The 26857-nt window shown below is 50.8% G+C and overlaps 1 protein-coding gene across 1 annotated transcript in view; it reads right to left on the reverse strand.

Moving 5' to 3' along the window:
• Positions 1-26857, reverse strand: part of traf4 (TNF receptor associated factor 4) — a 38731-nt gene that overhangs the window by 8805 nt on the left and 3069 nt on the right. Inside the window, exon 2 of the mRNA XM_033046322.1 lies at positions 1486-1537. Coding sequence (XP_032902213.1) covers positions 1486-1537 — 52 coding nt within the window. The remainder of the gene's footprint in view (positions 1-1485; positions 1538-26857) is intronic.

Here is a 26857-nt window from a genome sequence, read left to right on the forward strand (position 1 = left end):
CAACATCGTGAATACACAGAGCTGTCAGCTGCCTCCCTTCCCTCTCACCGCTGGCACGGGTGATGATACCCAGAGCCAGCCGGCAGTAACTAGCAGCAAACTGACGCACGATTGTCCCGGCTGTCTTACTATGAAAGGGACAGATCATCGGGCTGCTTCCTGCAAGAGGAAGGATGTGTCGGCTCTGGAGAGGGTCCAGAGGAGGTTTACAAGAATGGTCCCAGGAATGAGTGGGTTAACATATGGGGAGGGGGGGGCAGAGAGTGGGGTGAGAGAGGGGGAGAGGGGGGGGGGGAGGGGAGAGGGGGGGGGGGGAGAGAGGGGAGAGAGGGGAGAGGGGGGGAGAGAGGGGAGACCACTGATCACTGATCACTGCCAGCAGACAGGCAGCAATGATCACTGAGTCTATTCAAGCTGTTTGTGATGGACAGTGCCACCCATTGTGTCACCACTAGCCAGGAGAGAGAGAGAGAGAGGAAGCTGCCTCATCCCTGGACTTAGTGCCATGAAACTGCTGGAGGACAGGCCAGGCAGTCAGCTCGCTACGAATAAACCCTCCCTTCAGTCCCTGCAAAACCCCACCAAAACGGACCATTCTCCAGCCAACAGCCTCCTCCCGCAGGCAGGGAGAAGCCAGTCTCCTCTCCCAGAGGGCGGCCCAGTTTGGTGAATTTATAAATCAAACACTGGGGACATTGTCAGGAGATGTAATGTCTGATAGGCCATCAGAGTGCTGGAGTGACTCAGTGGGTCAGGCAGCATCTGTGGAGAACATGGATAGGTTTGTTTTAACTGACCCGCTGAGTTACTCCAGCACTCTGTGACTATCTTCTGTATAAAGCAGCATCTGCAGTTGCTCCCTACATGCTGGGATTGCTGGTGGATACGGCAGCAATGGATCTGCGTTGAGCTGTTTAATGGGAGCTGACAGGACACCTTGGAATTACAAGCCATGTCACTTCACATTAAGCAAAAAGAATTAGCAATTTATAAAAAAAATCTTCATCTCATTTCAGGTCAAATTAGTTCCGTTATCCTGGTGTGATTATTGCAGACAAAACAAATCTGAAAATTGCTGACAGCTAATTATTCCATCAAATATCACCGTCTATATCTCTCGTGTCCCTCTCCCCCCGACTCCGTCTGCAGAAGGGTCTCGCCCCGAAACGTCACCCATTCCTTCTCTCCACAGATGCTGCCTGTCCCGCTGAGTTACTCCAGCATTTTGTGTCTGTCTTCAGTTTAAACCAGCATCTGCAGTTCCTTCCTACACAAGTTCCCTTCACACACACACACACAAGGAACTGCAGGTGCTGGTTTACTAAAAAAGGCACAAAGTGCTGGAGCAACTTGGGGAAGTTATTCCATTTAAAAGAAATCTAAAATAATGTATTCAGGACATCTTCAGCCCCCCTACCCTCTCCCCTACACACAGGGTGAGGGTGGTGGGTGTGAAGTGCGGCCTGAAGGCAGGAGCAGACTTACCTTGGCGTAGTCTAGTGGCAGCTGATCCTCTGGACATTTAAACACACCTTCACTGAAACAGAGAGAGGGTGAAGGTTAGTACAGGGCAGTACACAAGATGCTGTCCAGAGTGGCTGGACACTCCCCTCTGTAACCTGGCAACCTATACCAAACCAGGACCCCCCTCACCCCACAATGTGACCATCTCATGCCAACTGCCACCCCAGTGCCCACTGGACAACTCTGTCACCCACACACGGCCACAGTCTGACAAAGCACAACCTTCACCTGGACCCAGCAGACAAATGGACAGCAACACAGGCGATAAACCCCCCCCTCCCCTCCCCCATAGCACCAGGCTCCAGCTCATGCACACTCACACTCACGCTCACACTCACGCTCACACACAGCCAGCTCCTCACACACTCACGTAACTCAGTCACTGTATGTCATGTTGTTACTTGTGGGCGGAGCACCAAGGCAGATTCCTTGTATGTGAATACTTGGCCAATAAACATACTCACTCTCTCTCCCACACTCACTGAACAATGTTTTCCTCATTGATGATGTAGTTTGCAGTCTGCACAGTTTGCATATTGTGTTGTGTTGCTGCAAGGATGTCAATGTTCTATCTGGGACACATGATGATACAACACTCTGGACTCTTGAAAGGCAGTGAGATTCTCTTCTTACAAACAGTAGCGTATCGGCCATCCCCAAGTACATCCACGATGACAAAGTGTACAGGAATAGTCCGCTCATCCTACATACACCAGCTTCTGCTGCTATTTTAGTTTCCAATCCCATGATCTTCCAAAGATGTTTCACCGTTCCCCTGGAACTAATCAGCAGATCCTCCGGTGCAGAAGCTTCCGGAGCTTCACACCCACGGCTAGAAGCTCCTCCGTTTTATACCACCACGTCTGGCTGGGCAACCCTGACCTCCGATCATCCCACTAGTGGAAACCTCGCCGCATCTCCACCGCCAAACCTGCACAACTCCTCACATAGACACAGAGTGTTGGCCTGGACCAGACGCTGCCAGACCCACTGAGTTACTCCAGCACTCTGTGAAACGTCACCTATCCATGTTCTCCAGAGATGCTGCCTGTCCCGCTGAGTTACTCCAGCACTGTGTGTAACGTTACCTATCCATGTTCTCCACTGATGCTGCCTGACCCGCTGAGTTACTCCAGCACTTTGTGTAATGTTACCTATCCATGTTCTCCACAGATGCTGCCTGACCCGCTGAGTTACTCCAGCACTCTGTGTCCACACTGATCCCAGTTTGTTGTTTAAGAAGGAACTGCAGATGCTGGAAAAATCGGAAGTAGACAAAAAATGTTGGAGAAACTCAGCGGGCGAGGCAGCATCTGTGGAGAAAAGGAGTAGGTGACGTTTCGGGTCGAGACCCTTCTTTTGTTGTTTGTTCCATTTGAACAAATCACGATTAAAAAGAGCTGTTAGTTTTTACGCCACGATGTCTTGCAGCGTATTTATTTCATGTTGATGGTGAACTGTCTGGAAGCAGCTGTTGTGTGTGACTGGGCCAAACGTGACGTTACAAATCGCTCCTGCAATTCCAACTGCTCGATGATTATACCTCAAATAAACTGCCCAGAGAAATAAAAGTGAAATTAAAGTTAGTCTATACCGTTTATGTTGCCAGCAGAATAGTTGCCCTGGAGGTGGCCAGACCCCATCCTAGTTCGACAATTCTCCTGATTAATATTACTGATTCTACGCCTCGTTCTCACCTTCCCCTCAGCCAACAATCGACCATTAACTACATTTGTGTAGGAAGGAACTGCAGATGCTGGTTTACACCAAAGATAGACACAAAAAGCTGGAGTAACTCAGTGGGACAGGCAGCATTTCTGGAGAGAAGGAATGGGTGACGTTTCGGGTCGAGACCCTTCTTCAGACCCAACAGTGTGAACTTTCTTTTGAACATTCTACATTTCCTTGAACATCGTCTGCTTTGATGTGTCGTTTTCACATCTTATCCTTCCATATCTCTAGACTCCCTTTCCCCTGACCCTCCCCACCATCAAAGGGATCTACAGGAGGCGCTGCCTCAAAAAGGCAGCCAGCATCACCAGAGACCCACACCATCCTGGCCACGCTCTCATCTCGCTGCTACCATCGGGAAGAAGGTACAGGAGCCTGAAAACCGTGACCTCCAGGTTCTAGAACAGCTTCTTCCCACCAACCATCAGGCTCTAGAACACTGAGGAAAGGTCCTGACCTGAAACGTTGTCTGTCCATTCCCTCCACGGATGCTGCCTGACCCACTGTTTAACTCAAGATTCCAGCATCTGCAGTTCTTTGTGTCACCACTCTCAATATTATCTGTTCAAACCCTTTCAATTCCACTAATAATGAGGATTAATTACACGTATATACCCGATAGAAGTGTATAAAATTGGGAGAGCCAGTGATATATTCTTCCCAGGATGGAAGTGTCAAAGACTAGAGAGCACAGCTTTAAGGTGAGAGAGGCAAAGTGTAAAGGAGATGTGCGGGGCAGGTTTTTTTACACAGAGGGTGGTGGGTGCCTGGAACGCGCTGCCAGGGGTGGGGGTGGAGGCAGATACCATGTGGTGTCCAAGAGGCTTTTGAACAGGCACATGGATATGCAGGGAATGGAGGGAGAGGAGATCATGTACGGCAAGGACATTGTGGGCCGAAGGGCCTGTTCCTGTGCTGGACTGGTCTATGAAGTAGATTCTTCTGGTTAGTCTACTGCTGACAACCGATCGTTCCCACACACACACAAACAACAAGGCATCCATTTGTAACTCACTTTGAGAGTGGAAGCCACCAGTGGGCGGCACGGTGGCGCAGCGGGTAGAGCTGCTGCCTCACAGCGCCAGAGACCTCAGTTCAAACCTGACTACGGGTGCTGTCTGTACGGAGTTTGTACGTTCTCCCCGTGACTGCGTGGGTTTTCTCCGGGTGCTCCGGTTTCCTCCCACACTACAAGGTTTGTAGGTTAATTGGCTTGGTGTAAATGTAAATTGTTCCCAGAGTGTGTGTGGGATTGTGTTTGTGTTTGGATGAGAAAGGGCAACAGAACAAACGTGCCTTTTGGGGCTGATATCCTCAGACTATCCTTGATCGGACTTTGCTGACTTTGCCTGGCACTAAATGTCAGGAGGAATTTCTTTAGTCAGCGGGTGGTGAATCTGTGGAATTATTTGCCACAGACGGCTGTGGAGGCCAAGTCCTTGGATATATTTAAGGCAGAGATAGATAGATTCTTGATTAGTGCGGGTGTCGGGGGTTATGGGGAGAAGGCAGGAGAATGGGGTTAGGAGGGAGAGATAGAACAGCCATGATTGAATGGTGGAGTAGACTTGATGGGCCGAATGGCCTAATTCTGCTCCTATGACATGTAGACAGGATGTGTGAATGGCAGACCGACTGCTGACTGGTATTGGAAGGGTTAACGATGTTGGTGTGTACCCCCCCCCCCCCCCAAACAATGAGCTGGGAGCTGCTCCTCACTGCGGTGGTGCCACATGCACAGGACACCATGCACTGCCACATGCATCTTACCCCCGACTCCCCCTGTCTGACATTTGGACACAAGCCGGAAGCATAAATCACACGGCATTGTAGAGCAGCCGGCAAACGGCTGAAGAAATGCCAGACACTGACTTGCAAATGTCAGCATTTTTATGGTTCAGCATTGAAGTCAATTGGCTCTGCTTTTGTGAAAGGAAGCAGAGGTTTAGCAGCGGGTGATTCTGCCGTTAATCACAGCCCTCTTTGTTAACTCTTCTGCCTTTTGTCACAGAGACTCATCAATGATGTCGGTACAAGCAGCTTAAACCAAACACGGTGACAAGCGCTGGCCCGTCTAACAGATCACCGGTCTGTCTACCTGCTCCTGGTCTCAGCGGTTGCACAGGTACCTTCACCTGGCCCAGCACGGTGGTGCAGCGGGTAGAGCTGCTGCCTCACAGCGCCAGTGACCCGGGTTCCATCCCGACCACGGGTGCTGTCTGTACGGAGTTTGCACGTTCTCCCCGTGACCTGCGTGGGTTTTGTCCGAGATCTCCGGTTTCCTCCCACACTCTAAAGACGTGCAGGTTTGTAGGTTAATTGACTTGGTGTAAGTGTAAATTGTCGCTGGTGTGTGTAGGATAGTGTTACCAGCACTGTGTGTTCTCTAGTGTAAACCAGTATCTGCTCCTCCATGTTTCTGCACGAGTACAATCCATTCACACAACAGGTCAGGCAAAGAGAAAGATTCATGACCACAAATATAAAAATATTTAGCATACATCCCCCGACACAACCCAACCCAAAACCCCAAATCATTTCACACTAATGGGGGTTGTGGAATGTTGGCAGAAAAACACTAACTATTTTATAATTAGAAATTAAATTAATTGTTTTGACGTCAACTTAATCAGGTCTGCGGTCCCGGGAATCACAGGGATATTGGCCAAACTCGGCCAGGTGGGACTAGTGTAGTGTTGGTCAGTATGGGCATGGTGGGCTGAAGGGCCTGTTTCCACACTGTATCACTCTATGACTAGTGTAGTGGGGCATGTTGGCCGGTGTGGGCATGTTGGCCGGTGTGGGCAAGTTGGGCCGAAGAGCCTGTTTCCAAACTGAACTCAACTAAACTACAAGAGTGTTACCCAGAGGCGGTACACAAGACTGACCTCGTTTCTGGTCCCTACCTGTATCCACAAAGGTCAAGGTGTTGAGACAAACACCTGTGATGCTGACAGTGTGAAATGGAAAACAAGAAAAGTCAGAAACCCTCAGATAGTCAGGCAGCCCGTGTTTACTGAGAAATAGACAGATGATTCACATCTGGGCATCCTGATGTCAGATTAACAGCAGGGCAGCACGGTGGTGCAGCGGGTAGAGTTGCTGCCTCACAGCGCCAGAGATCCGGGTTCCATCCTGACCACGGGCGCTGTCTGTGTGGAGTTTGTACGTTCTCCCCGTGACCTGCGTGGGTTTTCTCCAGGTGCTCCAGCACTCCAAAGACGTGCAGATTTGTAGGTTAATTGGATTGGTATAAATTGTCCCGAGTGTGTGTGGGGTAGTGTTGGTGTACGGGGATCGCTGGTCAGCATGGACTCAGTGGGCTGAAGGGCCTGTTTCTGTGATGTATATCTAAACTCTAAAGGCTGAAGGGAAGCGTACAGGTACAGGTGAGCGCCACCACGTACAGGTACAGGTAGAGGTAGAGGTAGAGGTAGAGGTACAGGTAGAGATACAGGTACAGGTACAGGTAGAGATACAGATACAGGTACAGGTAGAGATACAGGTACAGGTAGAGGTAGAGGTAGAGGTAGAGGTAGAGGTAGAGGTAGAGGTACAGGTACAGGTAGAGGTAGAGATACAGATACAGGTACACGTAGAGGTACAGGTACAGGTAGAGATACAGGTACAGGTAGAGGTAGAGGTAGAGGTAGAGGTAGAGGTACAGGTACAGGTAGAGGTAGAGATACAGATACAGGTACAGGTAGAGATACAGATACAGGTACAGGTAGAGATACAGGTACAGGTAGAGGTAGAGGTACAGGTACAGGTCGAGATACAGGTACAGGTACAGGTAGAGGTACAGGTACAGGTACAGGTACAGGTAGAGGTACAGGTACAGGTAGAGGTAGAGGTACAGGTACAGGTCGAGATACAGGTACAGGTACAGGTAGAGGTAGCGGTACAGGTACAGGTACAGGTAGAGGTACAGGTACACGTAGAGGTACAGGTAGAGGTACAGGTAGAGGTAGAGGTACAGGTACATGTAGAGGTACAGGTACACGTAGAGGTACACGTAGAGGTACACGTAGAGGTACAGGTACAGGTACAGGTACAGGTAGGGGTGATGTGAGTCAGCAACACAGCAGGTAATCAGGGCTGTGGAATGTAATCCCTGCGGAACAGGAAATGGTGACAAAGAGTTGCTGACATTAGCAACGCCAGGAATGAGAGGCGGGGACGGGCGTGACGGGATGACGAGGTGGGGAGTGGAAAGGAACCAGAAAAACTGAAAACACGGGAGCAAATGGTAGGGCTGCACGGTGGCGCAGCGGGTAGAGCTGCTGCCTCACAGCACCAGAGACACGGGTTTCATCCCGACTACGGGTGCTGTCTGTATGGAGTTTGCACGTTCTCCCCGTGACCTGCGTGTGTTTCCTCCGGGATCTTCGGTTTCCTCCCACACTCCAAAGACGTGCAGGTTTGCAGGTTAATTGGCTTGGTGTAAATGTAAAATTGTCCCTAGTGTGGGTAGGATAGTGTTAATGTGCGGGGATCGCTGGCCGGCACGGACTCGATGGGCCGAAGGGCCTGTTTCTGCACTGGATCTCTAAACTGAATTCTACAGATTCACCTCCCTCTGACTAAAGAGATTCTTCCTAAAGGAACGTCCTTTAATTGTGAGGCTGTGCCCTCTGATCCTAGACTCTCCCACTAGTGGAAATCCTCTCCACATCCACTCTATCTGGACCTTTCACCACCCAATGCTGCCTCAGTGTCCCCAGAGCCACTATTTAAGGTAACGCTGATCAGCTGGGCTGGCTTGGCCCGGCTCTGCTCAGGATGGACCTGAATAGATCGACTCCACACTGAAGTGAGCAGTGATCCGGGCCACAGTCACACAGTAGACAAACAGGCCATTCGGCCCATCCCATCCATGCCCACCACAATGATTAGTACAGGATTTTTTATTAATACGGGTGTCAGAGGTTATGGGGAGAAGGCAGGAGAATGGGGTTAGGAGGGAGAGATCGATCAGACATGATTGAATGGTGTAGACTTGATGGGCCGAATGGCCTAATTCTGCTCCTATTCTTTATGACCTGATGCCCCATCTCATTCAGTTGCAAACACTGTACACAATTCAGCCAGTGAATGTAACGGCTTTGTGATAAACAAGCAAGGCCACACATCTTTGGAGATTCTGCGCTAAGAACATATGGGATCAGAGAGGGGTTGACATGGTCTCCAGTAGAGATGGTCTCACTACTAACGACAGGCCCGATCCTCGTGGCCCAATGCCTAATGATCAGTCCCCCTGTGGTCACCTTCACACAGGCTTTGTTCAGCAAGTAGATGGGTCCAGGTGTCAGCAGGTAGCTTCAGCGTCGCTTCCTTTAGTTTGGTTTAGAGATACAGCGCAGAAACAGGCCCTTCGGCCCACCCAGTCCTCGCCATCCAGCGATCGCCACACACTAACACTATCCCACACACACTAGGGACAATTTATTATTTTACCAAAGCCAATTAATATCCAAACCTGTACGTCTTTGGAGTGTGGGAGGAAACCGAGGATCTCGGAGAAAACCCACGCAGGTCACGGGGAGAACGTGCAAACACCGTACAGACAGCGCCCGTAGTCGGGATCGAACCCAGGTCTCTGGCGCTGTGATGCAGCAGCTCTACCCGCTGCACCATCGTGCTGTAGGTGGCGTTTGGGTCAGCTGTCAGCTACAAGGGGACTAACGATGCTGGTGATGTCGTGAACCATGCAGAGAGAGACCACAGCGAGAATATAGAAACATAGACAACAGGTGCAGGAGGAGGCCATTCGGCCCTTCCAGCCAGCACCGCCATTCAATATGATCATGTCTGATCATCCACAATCAGTACCCTGTTCCCCATATCCCTTGATTCCGTTAGCCCCAAGAGCTAAATCTAACTCTCTCTTGAAAACATCTTGAGAACGCTCCAACACAGTTAGACACCAGCGTTTGATAACACTCTCACAGCTGGCTTTACTGCCCCTGTCTTTCACAAGCAGCAGTTGGTACCAAATGTTGTTCCTGGCAGAGGTGAGAAAAACAGCAGGTCAGCGCTGCTTGTGTGAGCTGGGGAGGGGGGGGGGGGGGGGGAGGGGGGGGGGGAAGGGGGGCAGAGTCACAGAGTGTAACGCTGGCCATGACCCAGCATGGATGCACCATTCGGTCAGCAAGGTGTGTACTGCCCACAGCTCCGGCACGTCCCACGCAGCCCACACTGCCTGCCTGCAACACACCAGGGCTCTCTGTTGGTAGAAGGTGCCAGAACACACATCAATTAAACATTGAGCTGAAGACAGGCACAAAATGCTGGAGTAACTCAGCGGGACAGGCAGCATCTCTGGAGAGAAGGAATGGGTGACGTTTCGGGACGAGACCCTTCCTCAGGCTGAGTTAATCCAGCACTTTGATTTGGTGTAAACCAGCATCTGCAGTTCCCTCCGACTAAACATTGAGCCTCATTAATCAACAATGTTTTCCCATCAATATGCCCAAGATCCAGGACAGTTTAAACATGTGATCACCCCCCTCTCTTATCCTGTAACTGCTGCACACCAGCGCTTTCTATTTGTTCATTTCAGTTTAGTTTATTGTCACGTGTACCGAGTGAAAAACTTTCTTGTTGCGTGCTAACCAGTCAGCGGAAAGACTGCACATCCACCGTGTACAGATACATGACGAAGGGAATAATCTAAATGAAGTTTGCAGCAAGATAAAGTCAAGTAAAGTCTGATCAAAGATAGTCTGAGGGTCTCTAGTGAGGTAGATGGGAAGATGCTGGAACACACATTGAACGACATTGATCACCAAAGTATTTTCCCATCCATATGCCCGATTAAGACAGTTTAACATGTAATGTAACTGAACTCTGAGTCTAAACTAATAAGTGGTTCTAATTTATCCATTAGCTCAGTATAATTAATAAACATATGTGTCACGTTAGAGGTGCCCGTCCACTGACCTGCCACAGAAAAAAAGCAATGGTTATTTAGTTTAGTTTAGAGATACAGCATGGAAACAGGCCCTTCGGCCCATCGAGTCCGTGCTGACCAGCAATCCCCGAACATTAGTTCTATCCAACACACTCTAGGGACAATTTACAGAAGCCAATTAACCTACAAACCTGCACGTCTTTGGAGTGTGGGAGGAAACCGGAGCACCCGGAGAAAACCCACGCAGGTCACGGGGAGAACGTGCAAACTCCGTACAGACAGCGCCTGTAGTCAGGATCAAACCCGGGTCTCTGGTGCTAGATGTGCGCCTTTGTATGAAGGCTTGAATGTTGTATATCCATGTTCTCCACAGATGCTGCCTGACCTGCTGAGTTACTCCAGCACTCTGTGAAACGTCACCTATCCATGTTCTCCACAGATGCTGCCTGACCCGCTGAGTTACTCCAGCTTTTTGTGTCTGTCTTAGAAACATAGAAAATAGGTGCAGGAGTAGGCCATTCGGCCCATCGAGCCAGCATCACCATTCAATATGATCATGGCTGAACATCCAGAATCAGTATCCCGTTCCTGCTTTCTCCCCACATCCCTTGATTCCGTTAGCCCTAAGAACTAAATCTAACTCTCTCTTGAAAACATCCAGTGAATTGGCCTCCACTGCCTTCTATGGCAGAGAATTCCAGATTCACAACTCTCTGGGTGAAAAAGATTTTCCTCATCTCTCAGTCCTAAATGGCCGACCCCTTGTTGTTGAATACTGTATGGAGCGCAGTGTGTTGGGGTAATACCTCTGCCCTGTTCTCAGTGTGTGAGGAGCCTTCAATGAAGCAAACGTTAAATAAAGGATTTGGTTCACAAGTTGAATAAAAGCAGGGCAGGGGGTTCATGTTACAGGAAATAAAACAGCGCGCTTCATCCAAACACTTTGCACATTTGTTTAACAAGAGGAAACGAATATTCCTGACTAAGTCACACACTGCACACTCTGTGTATCAGGACATCTAGCTGCTCAATAAAGATTTGAAATCTTGCAGAGCCAACGGGACTTAATGAAGGACAGCAGAGTTGAGCTCAGAGAGACAGATAAAGCTGTTAGTCATTCAGGAAAAGAGCCGTTTGTTTTCTATCCGGGCAGGGAGAAGGGGGTAGTTATTGGAACTCACAATGATCTTTCCCTCAACCAGGCTCATTCAGCATTCATGCAGGAACTGCTGAACCTTTCATTCCTCATGCACGCCAGCTGGAGAGATCGTTGCCAACTTCCTGCTGCCTTGGTTTTTAGTGTTTAGTTTAGAGATACAGCGTGGAAACAGGCCCTTCGGCCCATCGAGTCAGCACCGACCAGCGATCCCCGCACACTAACATCATCCTACACACACCTGGAGAAAACTCACGCAGTCATGGAGAGAACGTGCAAACTCCGTACAGACAGCACCCGTGGTCAGGATGAAACCCGGGTCTCTGGCGCTGTGAGGCAGCAGCTCTACCCGCTGCACCACCGTGCCGCCCTCGTGACGATGTAGATGGCAACAAAATCCCTAACCCCCGACTCACATCAACACCCCACAAACCAGAAGATGCAGCCCCCTCCCCTGCCCTGCCCGTCCCCTCACACCTAGCCCTGATGGAGGGGGAGATTACACTGTGGGTGGGGGGGGGGGGGGGAGTCTGGGGGCGTGCAGCAGCCCACACGTATCTCTGCTGCATCTCTACACACAGCAGTGAACTGGCCCCACCCAAACACAACGCTCCTTAAACTCATCAGGTCATCTACATGTGCATGCACACTCACACACACACACACACACTCACTCACACACACACACACTCGCGCACTCACACACTCGCGCTCACCCATGCACACCCACACTCGCACGCACACTCATGCACACTCACTCTCATATGCACGCGCAGACTTGCACGCCCAGTCATACACACTCTCATGCACTCACATGTGTGCACACACTACCACAAACACACACACGCCCACACTCACGCCCACCCACCCACACGGTCACACACCCACACACACACACACACCCATCCACACACCCACACACACACACCCACACACCTACCCACACCCACCCACACACACACACACCCACCCACACAAACACACACCCACCCACACACACACCCACCCACACACACACACACGCCCACACACACGTCCACACACACGTCCACACCACACAACCAACACACAAAACACCCAACCCAAACAAACACAAACGCCCACACAACACACCCGCACCACAAACAGTCACAACAAACGTCCACACAAACAACACACACAACACACAACCACCACACACACACGCCCACACACACGCCCACACACACGTCCACACACACGTCCACACACACACCCACACACACGTCCACACACACACCCACACACACACGTCCACACACACCCACACACACGGCCACACACCCACACACACACACACGCCCACACACACGTCCACACACACACACCCACACGGCCACACTACACAAAGTGAGTGTGTGGGAGACTCTCTGCCTCCACACATCTCCAGTGTCTGAGATGCCCCCACCCACCCTGCCTGAAGCAGACCCTGGTTGTCTGGGTGATACAGGGTGGGGAAGACAACACCTGCTAGAAATATTTACTCAAAATATTGCCCACCTCCAGCCCCGGCACAAATGTTTGTTTCTGCGACAGTTTCATCTCCTGAAGCTGGACTCGTGAAAGTGACGCAAGACTGATTTCCAAAACACACGTGCAAATTTAAAATGCACAGAATAATCTCCTGGAGTTCAAATAAAAATAATCGCTGTTAAACCTGACGCTCAATGAACTTAACATAGACGTCACCTATCCATGTTGTCCACAGATGCTGCCTGACCCGCTGAGTTACTCCAGCATTTTGTGTCCATCTTCGGTTTTTATTGAGTGAGTGTGCAGCTCCAGCTCTGTGCCAATTAACATGACCTGGGTGGGTTGTACTTATCCCATCAGGCCCTTTGTCCAAGTGCTGGTCTCTGTAACAATGGGCTTCACTCAATGCCAACTGTTCACCAAACTCCACCTTCAACACCCAACTCTGCTCTCAGCTAAACATGCCTGTCTCTCCATTGTTAACCGCAGACCACTTTAGATATTAGAAACATAGAAACATAGTTTAGATATTGTTTAAGAAAGAACTGCAGATGCTGGAAAAATCAAAGGTAGACAAAAATGCTGGTGAGGCAGAATCTATGGAGCGAAGGAATAGGTGACGTTTCGGGTCGAGACCCTTCTTCAGACTTTGAGTATTGTGTTCTGTTCTGGGAACCATGTTGTAGGAAAGATATTGTCAAGATGGATAGGGTACAGTGAAGATTTAGTTCAGTTTCTGTGGAGAACATGGACAGGTGACGTTTCACAGAGTGCTGGAGTAACTCAGCGGGTCAGGCAGCATCTGTGGAGAACATGGATAGGTGACGTTTCACAGAGTGCTGGAGTAACTCAGTGGGTCAGGCAGCATCTGTGGTGAACATGGATAGGTGACGTTTCACAGAGTGCTGGAGTAACTCAGCGGGTCAGGCAGCATCTGTGGAGAACATGGATAGGTGACTTTTCGGGCCAGACCCTTCTTCAGACTGTCCATTCCCTCCTGAGATGCTTCCTGACCCGCTGAGTTACTCCAGCACTTTGCATCTTTTTTTTTAAATTGTAAACCAGCGCCTGCAGTTCCTTGCGTCAGCATATTGGACACAACCTCGCAAGGACGGAATCTTTGAGCCTCGTTACATATTATGAGGACAAGTGCAGTGTCTCTTTGGCTAACGACCCGATCTGACCTCTCTATGTAAACCGGATGGACACTAACATCACCTCTAAGGCCCCGTCACAGAGTGACACAATCTCCGTCTGGATCAGGATCCACTTCACTGCTTCACACAAGAGCGACTGCCAGGCCTTGAATATCAAATGAATGATAAACCCTGGTTGGAAAGAAAGGCCTAATCCCATATTACACACAATTTAATCTCCTTGTTCAAGGAGGACTGATGGCTCTGTTAAGATGCAGTCTGGTGCCATACACACCATTGTGTTATTCACGCATGGAGCTGTCAAAGGACAGAGAGAGGGGCAGAGACAATGTCACCTGGCTCATTGTCACGTGTACCGAGGTACTGCGAAAAGCTTTTGTTGTGTTCTAACCAGTCAGTGGAAAGACATGATTGCAATCCAGCGATCACAGTGTACAGATACAGGATAACTTAATAATGTTTAGTGCAAGGTAAAGCCAGCAAAGTCCCATCAAAGATAGTCTGAGGGTCTCCAATGAGGTAGATAGTAGTTCAGGACCGCTCTCTGGTTGTGGTAGGATGGTTCAGTTGCCTGATAACAGCCGGGAAGAAACTGTCCCTGGATCTGGAGGTGTGCGTTTTCACACTTCTGTACCTCTTGCCCGATGGGAGAGGGGAGAAGAGGGAGTGGCCAGGGTGAGACTGGTCCTTGATGATGCTGCTGGCCTTGCCGAGGCAGCGTGAGTTGTAGATGGGGTCAAGGGAAGGGAGGTTGACTAGAACAGGTGTCAGGGGTTACGGGAAGAAGTCAGCAGTATGGGGTTAGGGGGAGATAGATCAGCCATGATTGAATGATGGAGTAGACTTGATGGGCTGAATGGCCTAATTCTGCTCCTATGACTGATGATGTAACGATTCTCCACGCTCGCAGTGGGCACGATATTCTGACGGGAATAGTGTTTGTCTCTTACAGTTTGTTCTGTAGAAGGAATAATGTGGAGAATGAGATATAGTGGGTTGGCTGCACGACCGACGTCGCAGCGACCTCTGCAGTCTGTCTGTCTTTTTTTATTTTTTTGTCCCGTTGAGGGTATTGTTTGTAGTGGGTTTTTAAATGTGTATGTGTGGGGGGCGGGGAGTGGGTGGGGAAACTTTTAAATCTCTTCCCTGTACGGGGACCCGACCTTTTCCCTGTCGGGTCTCCATTGTCGTTGGGGCCTAGCACCGTGGAGCGGCCTCCAACCGGAACGACCTGGGGGCTCAAGTCGCGGAGTCGGCGGAGCTGCGGACCTACCATCGTGGAGCTGGCCGGCTTCGGAGCGTGGAGAGCTGCGGTGGCTCGCTGCTGCGACCCGACTCCGGTGGATGGTGACACCGGGAGCTCGCGGGTCCCCGGTGGGAGACCGCTTTGCGGGGCACCGGCAACGGCGACTTCTCCCGCTCGAATTGCGGGGTTGAGAGTGACCTGGAGCGGGGCCTTACATCGCCCGGTGCGGCTTTAAATGGCCGCGGACTTGCTAGCGCCCGCCGGGGGCTCCAACATCAAGACCCGGAGCAGGGCCCTTACATCGCAGTGAGGAGGAGATTCACTGTGATGGATGTTTGTGTAAATTGTGTTGGTGTGTGTCTTGGTTCTTTTCTTGTATGACTGCAGAAACCAAATTTTGTTTGAACCTCATGTGAGGTTCAAATGACAAATAAACGGTATTGTATTGTATTTGCATTTGCAGTTGGTCCAGTGAAAGGAGAAAGTTGGAGCTGGATCAATCCCCACGGTTATGCAAAAGCAGCGGCTCCAATGTAAACGTGAAGGTTCACAGTGCAAGACAACAGAGCATGAAACCAGAGTGGACCAGCAGGTAGTTAGTGGTCAGGGATCGCTGGCCAGCACGGGCTCGATGGGCTGAAGGGCCTGTTTCCACGCTGTATCTCGAAACTAAACAGTATCTCCAGCCAGGGGGGGGGGGGTTGGGGGGGAGAGGCCAATGTGGATAAACGACTGGAGTGAATGAACTAGGTGGTCGACCTTTTGCCTTTTGCCTTTTACCAGAAACCAGTCGCTTCATGGTCATTTATTATTGCGGATTAATATAACACATTCATTTGTAGGATGCACAAAGTTGAATAAATTTTGGAGCGATATATTTGATATATTTACAAAGCTTTTCAAGTCCACAATAGAACCTAATACGGAATGGATTATATTTGGAATAATAGTAGAATATATCAATTTAAATAAAGACCAAAACTTTTTTTAAATTATGGGTTAATAATTGGAACCAATTGATACTTAAATTTTGGAAAAATACAACCATACCAACTGTTAAAATGTGGATTAGGAATATGATGGACATAGCACGCCTTGAAGAAATGAGACTCCGACTAATAGATAGATATGACCAATTCTTAAGGAGTTGGTCTCCTTTCATCTGCTTCACCTCCTGCTGCTGAAAGACTCATCCATGCCTTCATCTCCTCCCGACTGGACTATTGCAACTCACTTCTCCTTGGCATCAGCTCCACCTACATCAACCGACTCCAACTGGTCCAGAACGCAGCCGCCCGACTCATCACCCACACCAAATCCTGGCATCACATCACTCCAGTCCTCAAACAACTTCACTGGCTTCCCATCTCCCACCGGATCACCTACAAAATCCTGATCCTCACCTACAAAGCCCTCCACCATCTGGCCCCCACATATCTCACTGACCTCCTCTCCCCCTACCAACCCTCACGGTCCCTCAGATCCACATCAGCCGGTCTCCTCTCCATCCACAAGTCCAACCTCCGCAGTTTTGAGGACAGAGCCTTCTCCAGGGCAGCTCCCAGGCTCTGGAACTCCCTCCCCCAACTGATCCGCAATTCCGTGTCCCTCACCATCTTCCAGTCCCGCCTCAAGACCCATCTCTTCACCTCTGCCTATCCTTAGCCCCACGTCCCCCTCCCTTTTCATCTGTGCATTAATTGCCTCATATTGTGTTTTGAATTGAATTCTGTCTTTACTTTGTGTACTAGTCATGTCTCTACTATTTATTTCATTCCCCTTACATGTTTTTCCTCTACTTGCTAAATTTTTGTAAGGTGTCCTTGAGACTCTTGAAAGGTGCCCATAAATAAAATGTATTATTATTATTATTTCATCGACTTTTTGGAATCATGTGATGCAGCGGTACAGTAAAGATTGCTGATTTCAGTTCATGCCGCGGATAGATCTACATCTCCCAATTAATATTTGAAAATTTCTCTTTTAAGGGGCCTTCTTTCCTATTTCTACTTTCCACTTTTTCTTTTTTATATATATACACACTTCACGTTTTTCTATTCTCTACCATCTATTTTTCCTCTTTTTCCCCTTTCTATTGTTTTCTTTTTCTTGTCTTGCTTACTTCCTTCTCAAAACATAAAAGTAGAGGTTGTACATAGAATGGATTACGGTATGACATAGTTGGCACCAAAAATTAGGTTCCACTGTACTGTTTTGTACTGTATAAACTTCTAATAAAATAAGCAAAAAAAAACACAAAAACAAAAACAAAAACAAAAAAATTATTGCGGATTATACTTTACAATTTAATTTAGATTCACCAGCTGCAGAGGTGATATCTCCCGATCATTCATCCCTGGATAACAAAGTCAGCGATGTTGCTGTTGTGATAGCACCAGGGGAGGGGGAAGCCCATTCAGTCCAGAGGCCCTTTGTCACAACCTGGCCCCTGTGCTATCTCACCTTGTTATTAATCATGCCTGTTACTCTCACGGGACAGACTGAACCTCAGCCTGGAAACAGGCCCTTCAGCCCATCATAACCGTGCAGTCCAGCCCACCAAATCCGTGCTGACCAGCGATCACCCATTCACATTAGTTCTATCACACACACACACACACGCACGCACGCACGCGCGCACACACACACACACACACACACACACACACACACACACACACACACACACACACACACCAAGCCAAGCCAATTAACGTACAAACCTGCACGTCTTTCGAGTGTGGGAGGAAACCGGAGCACCCGGAGAAAACCCACGCAGGTCACGGGGAGAACGTACAAACTCCATAAAGACAGCACCCGTAGTCAGGATGGAACCCGGGTCTCTGGCGCTGTGAGGCAGCAGCTCTACCCGCTGCACCACCAATTTGAGTTGGACAATGTGGAAACTGAAGATTGGTCAATAGTTGGAGACAGCAGCTTCGGTGCCGGCTCGAAGGGCCGAATGGCCTACTCGTGCACCTATTGTCTATTGCCTACGTATAGATTGCACATCTAACATCTGCAGCACCTCAGGATTGAAGGAATGGGTGAGGTTTCAGGTCGAGACCCTTCCTCAGGCTCGGGGGAGAGGGAGGGCTTGATCCTGTGTGGAGGGGCAGTTTATCCCAGCTACCATAACCTGCACATGCCAGGAAAACCACCTCGAACAAAACGTGTCACCTCGTCCAAAGTCAAGTGAGTTATTTGAACGCGAGGCCAAAACAAAATGGAATAATTTTGTTAAACATCCAGCATTTAATATTATTGATGAGTACCCGCCGCATCAAGAGAATTACACGTTTATGTTTCAATCTAATGACTGACTTATATTGGGTCTTTTATGTTCTTGGTAAAGCACGGAACTGCCAGGGAATCACTTCTAGCTGGTAGTCAATGCTGTGATAGAGACAGGACGGCTAATTTACACACAGCTCCAGCCCACGAATAGCAGCAGACAAACGGAGCAGATAATGTCTTGTTGCTTGTGTTACTGAAGGATAAATACAAGAAAAACAACAGCTATCGTTCAAATACAGTTTCCAACCCAGCAATGTGTATAAGCCTCGGCACAATGGTTAGTTGTAGTTTAGACATACAGCACGGAAACTGGCCCTTCGGCCCATCTGTGCTGACCGGCGATCCTCACACTCGAACACTACCCTACACACATACTAGGGACAATTTACACATACACCAAGCCAATTAACCTACAAACCTACACGCATTTGGAGTGTGGGAGGAAACCTGAGCACCTGGAAAAAACCCACGCAGGTCACGGAGAGAACGTACAAACTCCGTACAGACAGCACCCGTAGTCAGGATTGAACCCGGGTCTCTGGCGCTGTGCGACAGCAGCTCTACCCGCTGCACCAGACGTCTGGAGGGATGTGGGAGGAGACCCTGCACTGGCAGACTCCACACCGGCAGCATCCATGGTCAGGATTGAACCTGTGACCTGGTGTTGTGAGTCCGTCCGGCCTGTTACTGTATCAGACACCCCCTCAACATGGGCAGGTCACAAGCAGACGTCTGTCTTCCAGCCAACCCACAGTACAGTGAACATCACCCAACAAACTCAGTCCTGGAGTCCTCAATGCAGCCAACAAACATAGGAAAGGGCTTCATTCCATGGAGCGCAGGAGGGTGAGGGGAGATCTTACAGAGGTGTATAAAATCATCAGGTAGATGCACAGAGTCTCTTGCCCAAAGTAGGGGAATCGAGGACTAGAGGATGTGGGTTTATGGTGAGGGGGGGAAGATTTGATAGGAATCTGAGAGGTTACTTTTTCACAGAGGGTGGTGGGTGTATGGAACAAGCTGCCAGAGGAGGTAGTTGAGGCTGGGACTATCCCAACATTTAAGAAACAGTTAGACTGATACATGGATAGGACAGATTTGGTGGGATATGGGCCTAACGCAGGCAGGTGGAACGTGTAGATGGGACATGTTGGTCGGTGTGGGCAGATTGGGCTGAAGGGCCTGTTTCCACAATGTATCACTCTGTGACATCTGGATAATGATGGATTACTCAGTCACTCTGGAGAGATGCTCCTCAGTTTTACAATTCAATGTGTACAGGGTTGGCACACAAGTTGATCGTTGTGTCTCTTGTTGCTGCCAGTAACAATTTACAGGAGTCAGGACCACACTTCAGCTATTAAATAAGAAGCCACAAATTGCCAAACACTGCCAAAGATCATCGCAATTTGTCATGATTCATCAGGCCAACAAAGTGAGCAAGTTTAAAACACTGCAGACACCACACAAACCGACACAGAGTGCTGGAGTAACTCAGCGGGTCAGGCAGCATCTGTGGAGAACATGGATAAGTGACGTTTCACAGAGTGCTGGAGTAACACAGCGGGTCAGGCAGCATCTGTGGAGAACATGGATAGGTGACGTTTAGGGTCTCTGCAAGCCAGTCAGGTGGGCACTGTGTACAGGTATGTGTAGATCGGTACAGTCCTGATCACAACAGGGTTGGGCCTTCTCTTGACATTGAAGCTTTTTAATGAATGCAACAAGTTTGGGCAAAGATACTGAGACATCCACCCGTTGGGGTTACTGCCCAGCTAATGTCAACATCATCACGTGTGGTGGAGGGAGGATTGAGTAAGATTCAACCTTTAATGGTGTGTCACAGACTGAAAAATAATCACATTGAATCACGAATAGTGAAAAGCCTGGATAGAGTATGTGTAGAGGATGTTTCCACTAGTGGAGAGTGTGGCACTAGAGGGCTCAGCCCCAGAATTAAAGGACGTTCCTATTGGAAGGAGATGGGGAGGCATTTCTTTAGTCAGAGGGTGATGAATCTGTGGAACTCATCGTCACAGAGGCTGTGGAGGCCAAATCAGTGGATCTTTTTATGGCAGAGAGATAGATTCTTGATTAGCATGGGTGTCGGAGGTCATGGGGAGAAGGCAGGAGAATAATAATAATAATAACTTTATTTATAAAGCACTTTAAACAACTGCAGTTGCCACAAAGTGCTGTACATGAGAACTCATGAACAAAAAGCCATTACAAACAATTAAAAACCATTAAAAACCGTAAAACGAAGGACTATAAAAAAACACACTAAAAATTAAAAGACATTAAAAGCACTAAAAACAGGAGCAATGCCTCAGCCAGTGTTGAAAGCCAAAGAATAAAAATGTGTTTTTAGGGAGGATTTGAAGATGGACAGTGAGGGGGCCTGTCTGATGTGCAACGGCAGGGTGTTCCATAGTGCCGGAGCAGCAACAGAAAAGGCTCTATCCCCTCTGAGCTTCCGCTTAGACCTTGGTACCTCCAGGAGCAGCTGATCAGCTGACCTGAGGCACCGGGCAGGAGCATATAGGTGGAGCAGCTCAGAGAGGTAAGGCGGGGCGAGCCCATTCAACGATTTAAAAACAAATAAAAGAATTTTGAAATGAACTCGAAAGTGCACTGGGAGCCAGTGAAGGGAGGCCAAAATTGGCGTAATGTGCTCCCTCTTTCGAGTTCCAGACAAAAGGCGAGCGGCAGCATTTTGAACAAGCTGGAGACGAGCCAATGAAGCTCGTGCGACTCCAGAGTAGAGTGCGTTACAGTAATCCAGCCTAGATGTAATAAAGGCATGGATTACTGTTTCAAAATGTTGCCGCTCGAGAATGGGGTTAGGAGAGAGAGATAGATCAGCCGTGATTGAATGGTGGAGTAGACTTGATGGGCCGAATGGCCTAATTCTGTTCCTATCACTTATGACCTTATGATAAATGGGTGCTAAATGGCTAGCATGGATTTGAGGGGTTGAAGGACCCGTTTCCCTGATGCATCTTCCCACAACTCTACTAAAGTTAAACATTATGTTAAGAAAACCATTGGTTTAGTTCCACCTCTGGACAAAGATAAAGTAGACTTGAAATGCAAACACTGCTTGTGATTTCTTGTCCTGACTTGAGGAGAGGCTTCAGGTACCTGTTGACAGGTGGGTCAATCACTGTGATCCTCTCCTGCCTTCCCTCTACCTATGTCCACCTCCACACTCGCCACACGTACACCCTTCCACCTCTGACGGCTTTGCTTCAGGCAGTCTACGAACGGCCTGGTACTTATTCACACATTCACACTTCCCTCCGCTCAGCCAACCTCACATCAACAGCTCACACATCTGTCCGCACATCTGTCCGCACTGACGTACAACATCCAGAAATTGGACCCAAGGCAGATGAAGGAACAAAAAGCTGGAGTAACTCAGCGGGTCAGGCAGCATCTGTGGAGAACATGGATAGGTGACGTTTCAGAGTGCTGGAGTAACTCAGTGGGTCAGGCAGCATCTGTGGAGAACATGGATAGGTGATGTTTCACAGAGTGCTGGAGTAACTCATGAGTCACTCCAGCATGTTGTGTCTTTCTTCGGTGTAAACCAGCATCTGCAGTTCCTCCTTACACACTTCTGATCAAGGGCTTTTGGACAAGAGGGCCTGGCGTTATAGTCACAGTGTGGAAACAGGCCCTTTGGCCCGACTAGTCCACACCGACCACAAAATCATGAGATTTTGTACAAAATCCTGAGAGGAATTGATTGGGTAGATGCACAGAGTCTCTTGCCCAAAGTAGGGGAATCGAGGACCAGAGGACATGGGTTTAAAGTGAAGGGTTGAGAGACGATGGATCACATGCCAGAGGGTCAGTGGAAGGGTCGGACACCCTGAGTCCCCGCTGACCCCAGGGTCAGGGATTCCAACCACGGCCCCACTCCCCAGAGACGACAAGGTCTTCTCCTCACAGGGGGGGGGGGGGGGGGGTGTACAGTCCTTGTATATTGTATTAGAGATCCAGCACGAGAACAAGCCCTTCAGCCCACCGAGTCCGTGCTGTCCATCGATCACCCATTCACACACTAGGTCTATGATATCGGCCCTTCTCATCCACTCCCGACACTAGGGACAGTTTACAGAGGGGCTGATTCACCTACAAACTGCACACCATTGGGATGTGGGAGGAAACCGGAGCACCGTAAATGACCGACACAGGCATGGGTCAGGGTGCTGTAGACATGCAAGGTGGGGCTGGGGAACCCCCCCCCCCCCCCGTGACATCCGCCCCCTCGAGCACCTTCCAGAACATTCTCCGTGTGACCGCGTGAGTTCCTCCCACATTCTAGAGACGTACAGGTTTACAGGTTAATTGGCTTTGAATAAAAATTGTAAACTGTCACTGACGTGTGCAGGATAATGTGGGCAGTGTGCAGTGTGCAGTGCGCAGGTGGGCAGTGGGCAGTGTGCAGGTGGGCAGTGCGCAGGTGGGCAATGTGCAGGTGGGCAGTGTGCAGGTGGGCAGTGGGCAGTGCGCAGGTGGGCAGTGCGCAGGTGGGCAGTGTGCAGGTGGGCAGTGGGCAGTGTGCAGGTGGGCAGTGGGCAGGTGGGCAGTGTGCAGGTGGGCAGTGTGCAGTGTGCAGGTGGGCAGTGTGCAGGTGGGCAGTGCGCAGGTGGGCAGTGCGCAGGTGGGCAGTGTGCAGTGTGCAGGTGGGCAGTGTGCAGGTGGGCAGTGTGCAGGTGGGCAGTGTGCAGGTGGGCAGTGCGCAGGTGGGCAGTGCGCAGGTGGGCAGTGGGCAATGTGCAGGTGGGCAGTGTGCAGGTGGGCAGTGTGCAGGTGGGCAGTGTGCAGGTGGGCAGTGCGCAGGTGGGCAGTGCGCAGGTGGGCAGTGGGCAGTGTGCAGGTGGGCAGTGTGCAGGTGGGCAGTGTGCAGGTGGGCAGTGTGCAGGTGGGCAGTGTGCAGGTGGGCAGTGTGCAGGTGGGCAGTGCGCAGGTGGGCAGTGGGCAATGTGCAGGTGGGCAGTGTGCAGGTGGGCAGTGTGCAGGTGGGCAGTGTGCAGGTGGGCAGTGTGCAGGTGGGCAGTGTGCAGGTGGGCAGTGTGCAGGTGGGCAGTGCGCAGGTGGGCAGTGTGCAGGTGGGCAGTGTGCAGGTGGGCAGTGTGCAGGTGGGCAGTGTGCAGTGGGCAGTGTGCAGTGCACAGGTGGGCAGTGTGCAGGTGGGCAGTGTGCAGTGTGCAGTGCGCAGGTGGGCAGTGTGCAGGTGGGCAGTGTGCAGGTGGGCAGTGTGCAGGTGGGCAGTGTGCAGGTGGGCAGTGCGCAGGTGGGCAGTGCGCAGGTGGGCAGTGCGCAGGTGGGCAGTGCGCAGGTGGGCAGTGCGCAGGTGGGCAGTGCGCAGGTGGGCAGTGCGCAGGTGGGCAGTGCGCAGGTGGGCAGTGCGCAGGTGGGCAGTGTGCAGGTGGGCAGTGCGCAGGTGGGCAGTGCGCAGGTGGGCAGTGTGCAGGTGGGCAGTGCGCAGGTGGGCAGTGTGCAGGTGGGCAGTGTGCAGGTGGGCAGTGCGCAGGTGGGCAGTGGGCAATGTGCAGGTGGGCAGTGCGCAGGTGGGCAGTGTGCAGGTGGGCAGTGTGCAGGTGGGCAGTGTGCAGGTGGGCAGTGTGCAGGTGGGCAGTGTGCAGGTGGGCAGTGTGCAGTGTGCAGTGTGCAGTGTGCAGGTGGGCAGTGTGCAGGTGGGCAGTGTGCAGTGCGCAGGTGGGCAGTGTGCAGGTGGGCAGTGTGCAGTGTGCAGGTGGGCAGTGTGCAGGTGGGCAGTGTGCAGTGTGCAGGTGGGCAGTGTGCAGTGTGCAGTGTGCAGTGCGCAGGTGGGCAGTGTGCAGGTGGGCAGTGTGCAGGTGGGCAGTGTGCAGGTGGGCAGTGTGCAGGTGGGCAGTGTGCAGTGTGCAGTGTGCAGTGCGCAGGTGGGCAGTGTGCAGGTGGGCAGTGTGCAGGTGGGCAGTGGGCAGTGTGCAGGTGGGCAGTGCGCAGGTGGGCAGTGGGCAGTGTGCAGGTGGGCAGTGTGCAGGTGGGCAGTGTGCAGTGTGCAGTGTGCAGTGCGCAGGTGGGCAGTGTGCAGGTGGGCAGTGCGCAGGTGGGCAGTGTGCAGGTGGGCAGTGTGCAGTGTGCAGGTGGGCAGTGCGCAGGTGGGCAGTGCGCAGGTGGGCAGTGCGCAGGTGGGCAGTGCGCAGGTGGGCAGTGCGCAGGTGGGCAGTGGGCAGGTGGGCAGTGCGCAGGTGGGCAGTGTGCAGGTGGGCAGTGTGCAGGTGGGCAGTGTGCAGGTGGGCAGTGTGCAGGTGGGCAGTGTGCAGGTGGGCACGTTAGGAATTTGCAGACAGTTTCACTGCAATGAGGAGCAGGAAGTGACGTACATTGTTTGCACGCTCCGTGCTTCAAGCTACTATTCTGGTCTAACAACCTCCCCTGACTCCAGCAATCAACATTCCCTGCATCAGCCACTCACATCTACAACTTATGTCACAATAGACATCTATTGTTTTGAAATACTTGTGTAACAGAACCTTCAACTAATCTCAAATATCATTGTATTTGTGTTTCGAGTAATGGTTTAAAAGTTATGTCCTTTACCACATGGTTCAGCTGTGAGCGATTCCATTGGTGCTCAGGGTGATCTGACGCGTATTCTCAGGTATTTCTGGCCGCTGACATAATTGCGGTGAATGCCCGTTGAGAATTGAGTTTGCTTTAAGGATCCACAAGAATAACAGGTAACAGGTGAGGTGACAGGTGAGGTGACAGGTGAGCACATTGCTGCAACACCTGGCTGCTCCCCAGATGCCCTGGTCCGGGGAACAGGTCACCTTGAAAGTCAATGGAACAAGAACCGCACGTCAACAACAGCCAGACGCTCCTGTCCTTGCCCGGCCCAATCACACAAAGTGCTGGAGTAACTCAGCGGGACAGGCAGCATCTGTGGAGAGAGGGAATGGGTGACGTTTCGGGTCGAGACCTTTCTACAGACTGATCCCAATCACATGCCCTTTATCAGTTTAGTGTAGTTTAGAGATATAGCGCAGAAACAGGCCCTTCGGCCCACCGAGTCCGTGCTGACCAGCGATCCCCGCACACTAACACTATACTACACTCACTAGGGACAATTTACAAATTTACAGAAACCAATTAACCAACAAACCTGCACGTCTTTGGAGTGTGGGAGGAAACCGGAGCTCCCGGAGCAAACCCACGCAGTCACGGGGTGAACATATAAACTCCGTACAGACAGCACCCGTAGTCAGGATGGGACTGGGTGGTGGTGAGGGTGGGGGGTGGTTGTGAGGGGGGGGGTGGTGGTGAGGGGGGGGCGGGTGGTGAGGGGGGGATGGTGAGCGGGGGTGGGTGGTGAGGAGGGGGGGTGGTGGTGAGGGGGGGGTGGTGGTGAGGGGGGGGTGGTGGTGAGGGGGGATGTTGGTGAGGGGGGGGTGGTGGTGAGTGGGGGTGGTGGTGAGGGGGGATGTTGGTGAGGGGGGGTGGTGGTGAGGGGGGGTGGTGAGGGGGGGGGGGTGAGCGGGGGGGGGGGGGTGGTGAGGGGGGGGTGAGCGGGGGTGAGGGAGGGTGGGCAGTAACTTCAACAGAACACGTGTGGCTATTTTTACTTTACTAGAACAAGAACATAGAGAGGTTTGATTCCGTGGTCGGAGCTGCAGGAATTATGTACACAGCACATTCCTGAATATTTTACAGGCTGTGTGAGGAGGAACTGCAGATGTTGGTTTAAACTGAAGACAGACAAAATGCTGGAGTAACTCAGCAGGACAGGCAGCATTTCTGGAGAGGGAATGGGTGACGTTTCAGGTCGAGACCCTTCTTCAGGGGAAAGGGAAACAAGAGATAGATGGTGATATAGAGAGATAAAGAACAAATGAATGAAAGATTGCAATAACATAATGATGATATAGGAACCGGGCCGTTGCTGGCTGTGGTCTAGGTGAGAACAAGTTACAGACAATGAGACTAAACAAGACGACTTTGAAGCTGGTGCGACTGGGGTGGGGGATGGAGAAAGGGGGAGTGCAAGGGTTACTTGAAGTTAGAGAAATCAATATTCATTCCGCTGGGCTGTAAGCTGCCCAAGCGAAATAAGAGATGCTGTTCCTCCAATTTGTATTTGGCCTCAATCTGACCAAGTTGTAATCGTTTCAAAGTCGTCTTGTTGAGTCTCATCGTCAGTAACTCGTTCTCACCTAGCCCACCGCCGATCTCTCTACATCACCGTCTATATCTCTCGTTTCCCTTTCCCCTGACTCTCAGCCTGAAGAAAGGTCTTGACCCGAAACGTCACCTATCCATGTTGTCTAGACTCGCTGAGTTAC

This window comes from Amblyraja radiata, chromosome 28, assembly GCF_010909765.2.
Source record: "Amblyraja radiata isolate CabotCenter1 chromosome 28, sAmbRad1.1.pri, whole genome shotgun sequence".
Classification (NCBI taxonomy): domain Eukaryota; kingdom Metazoa; phylum Chordata; class Chondrichthyes; order Rajiformes; family Rajidae; genus Amblyraja; species Amblyraja radiata.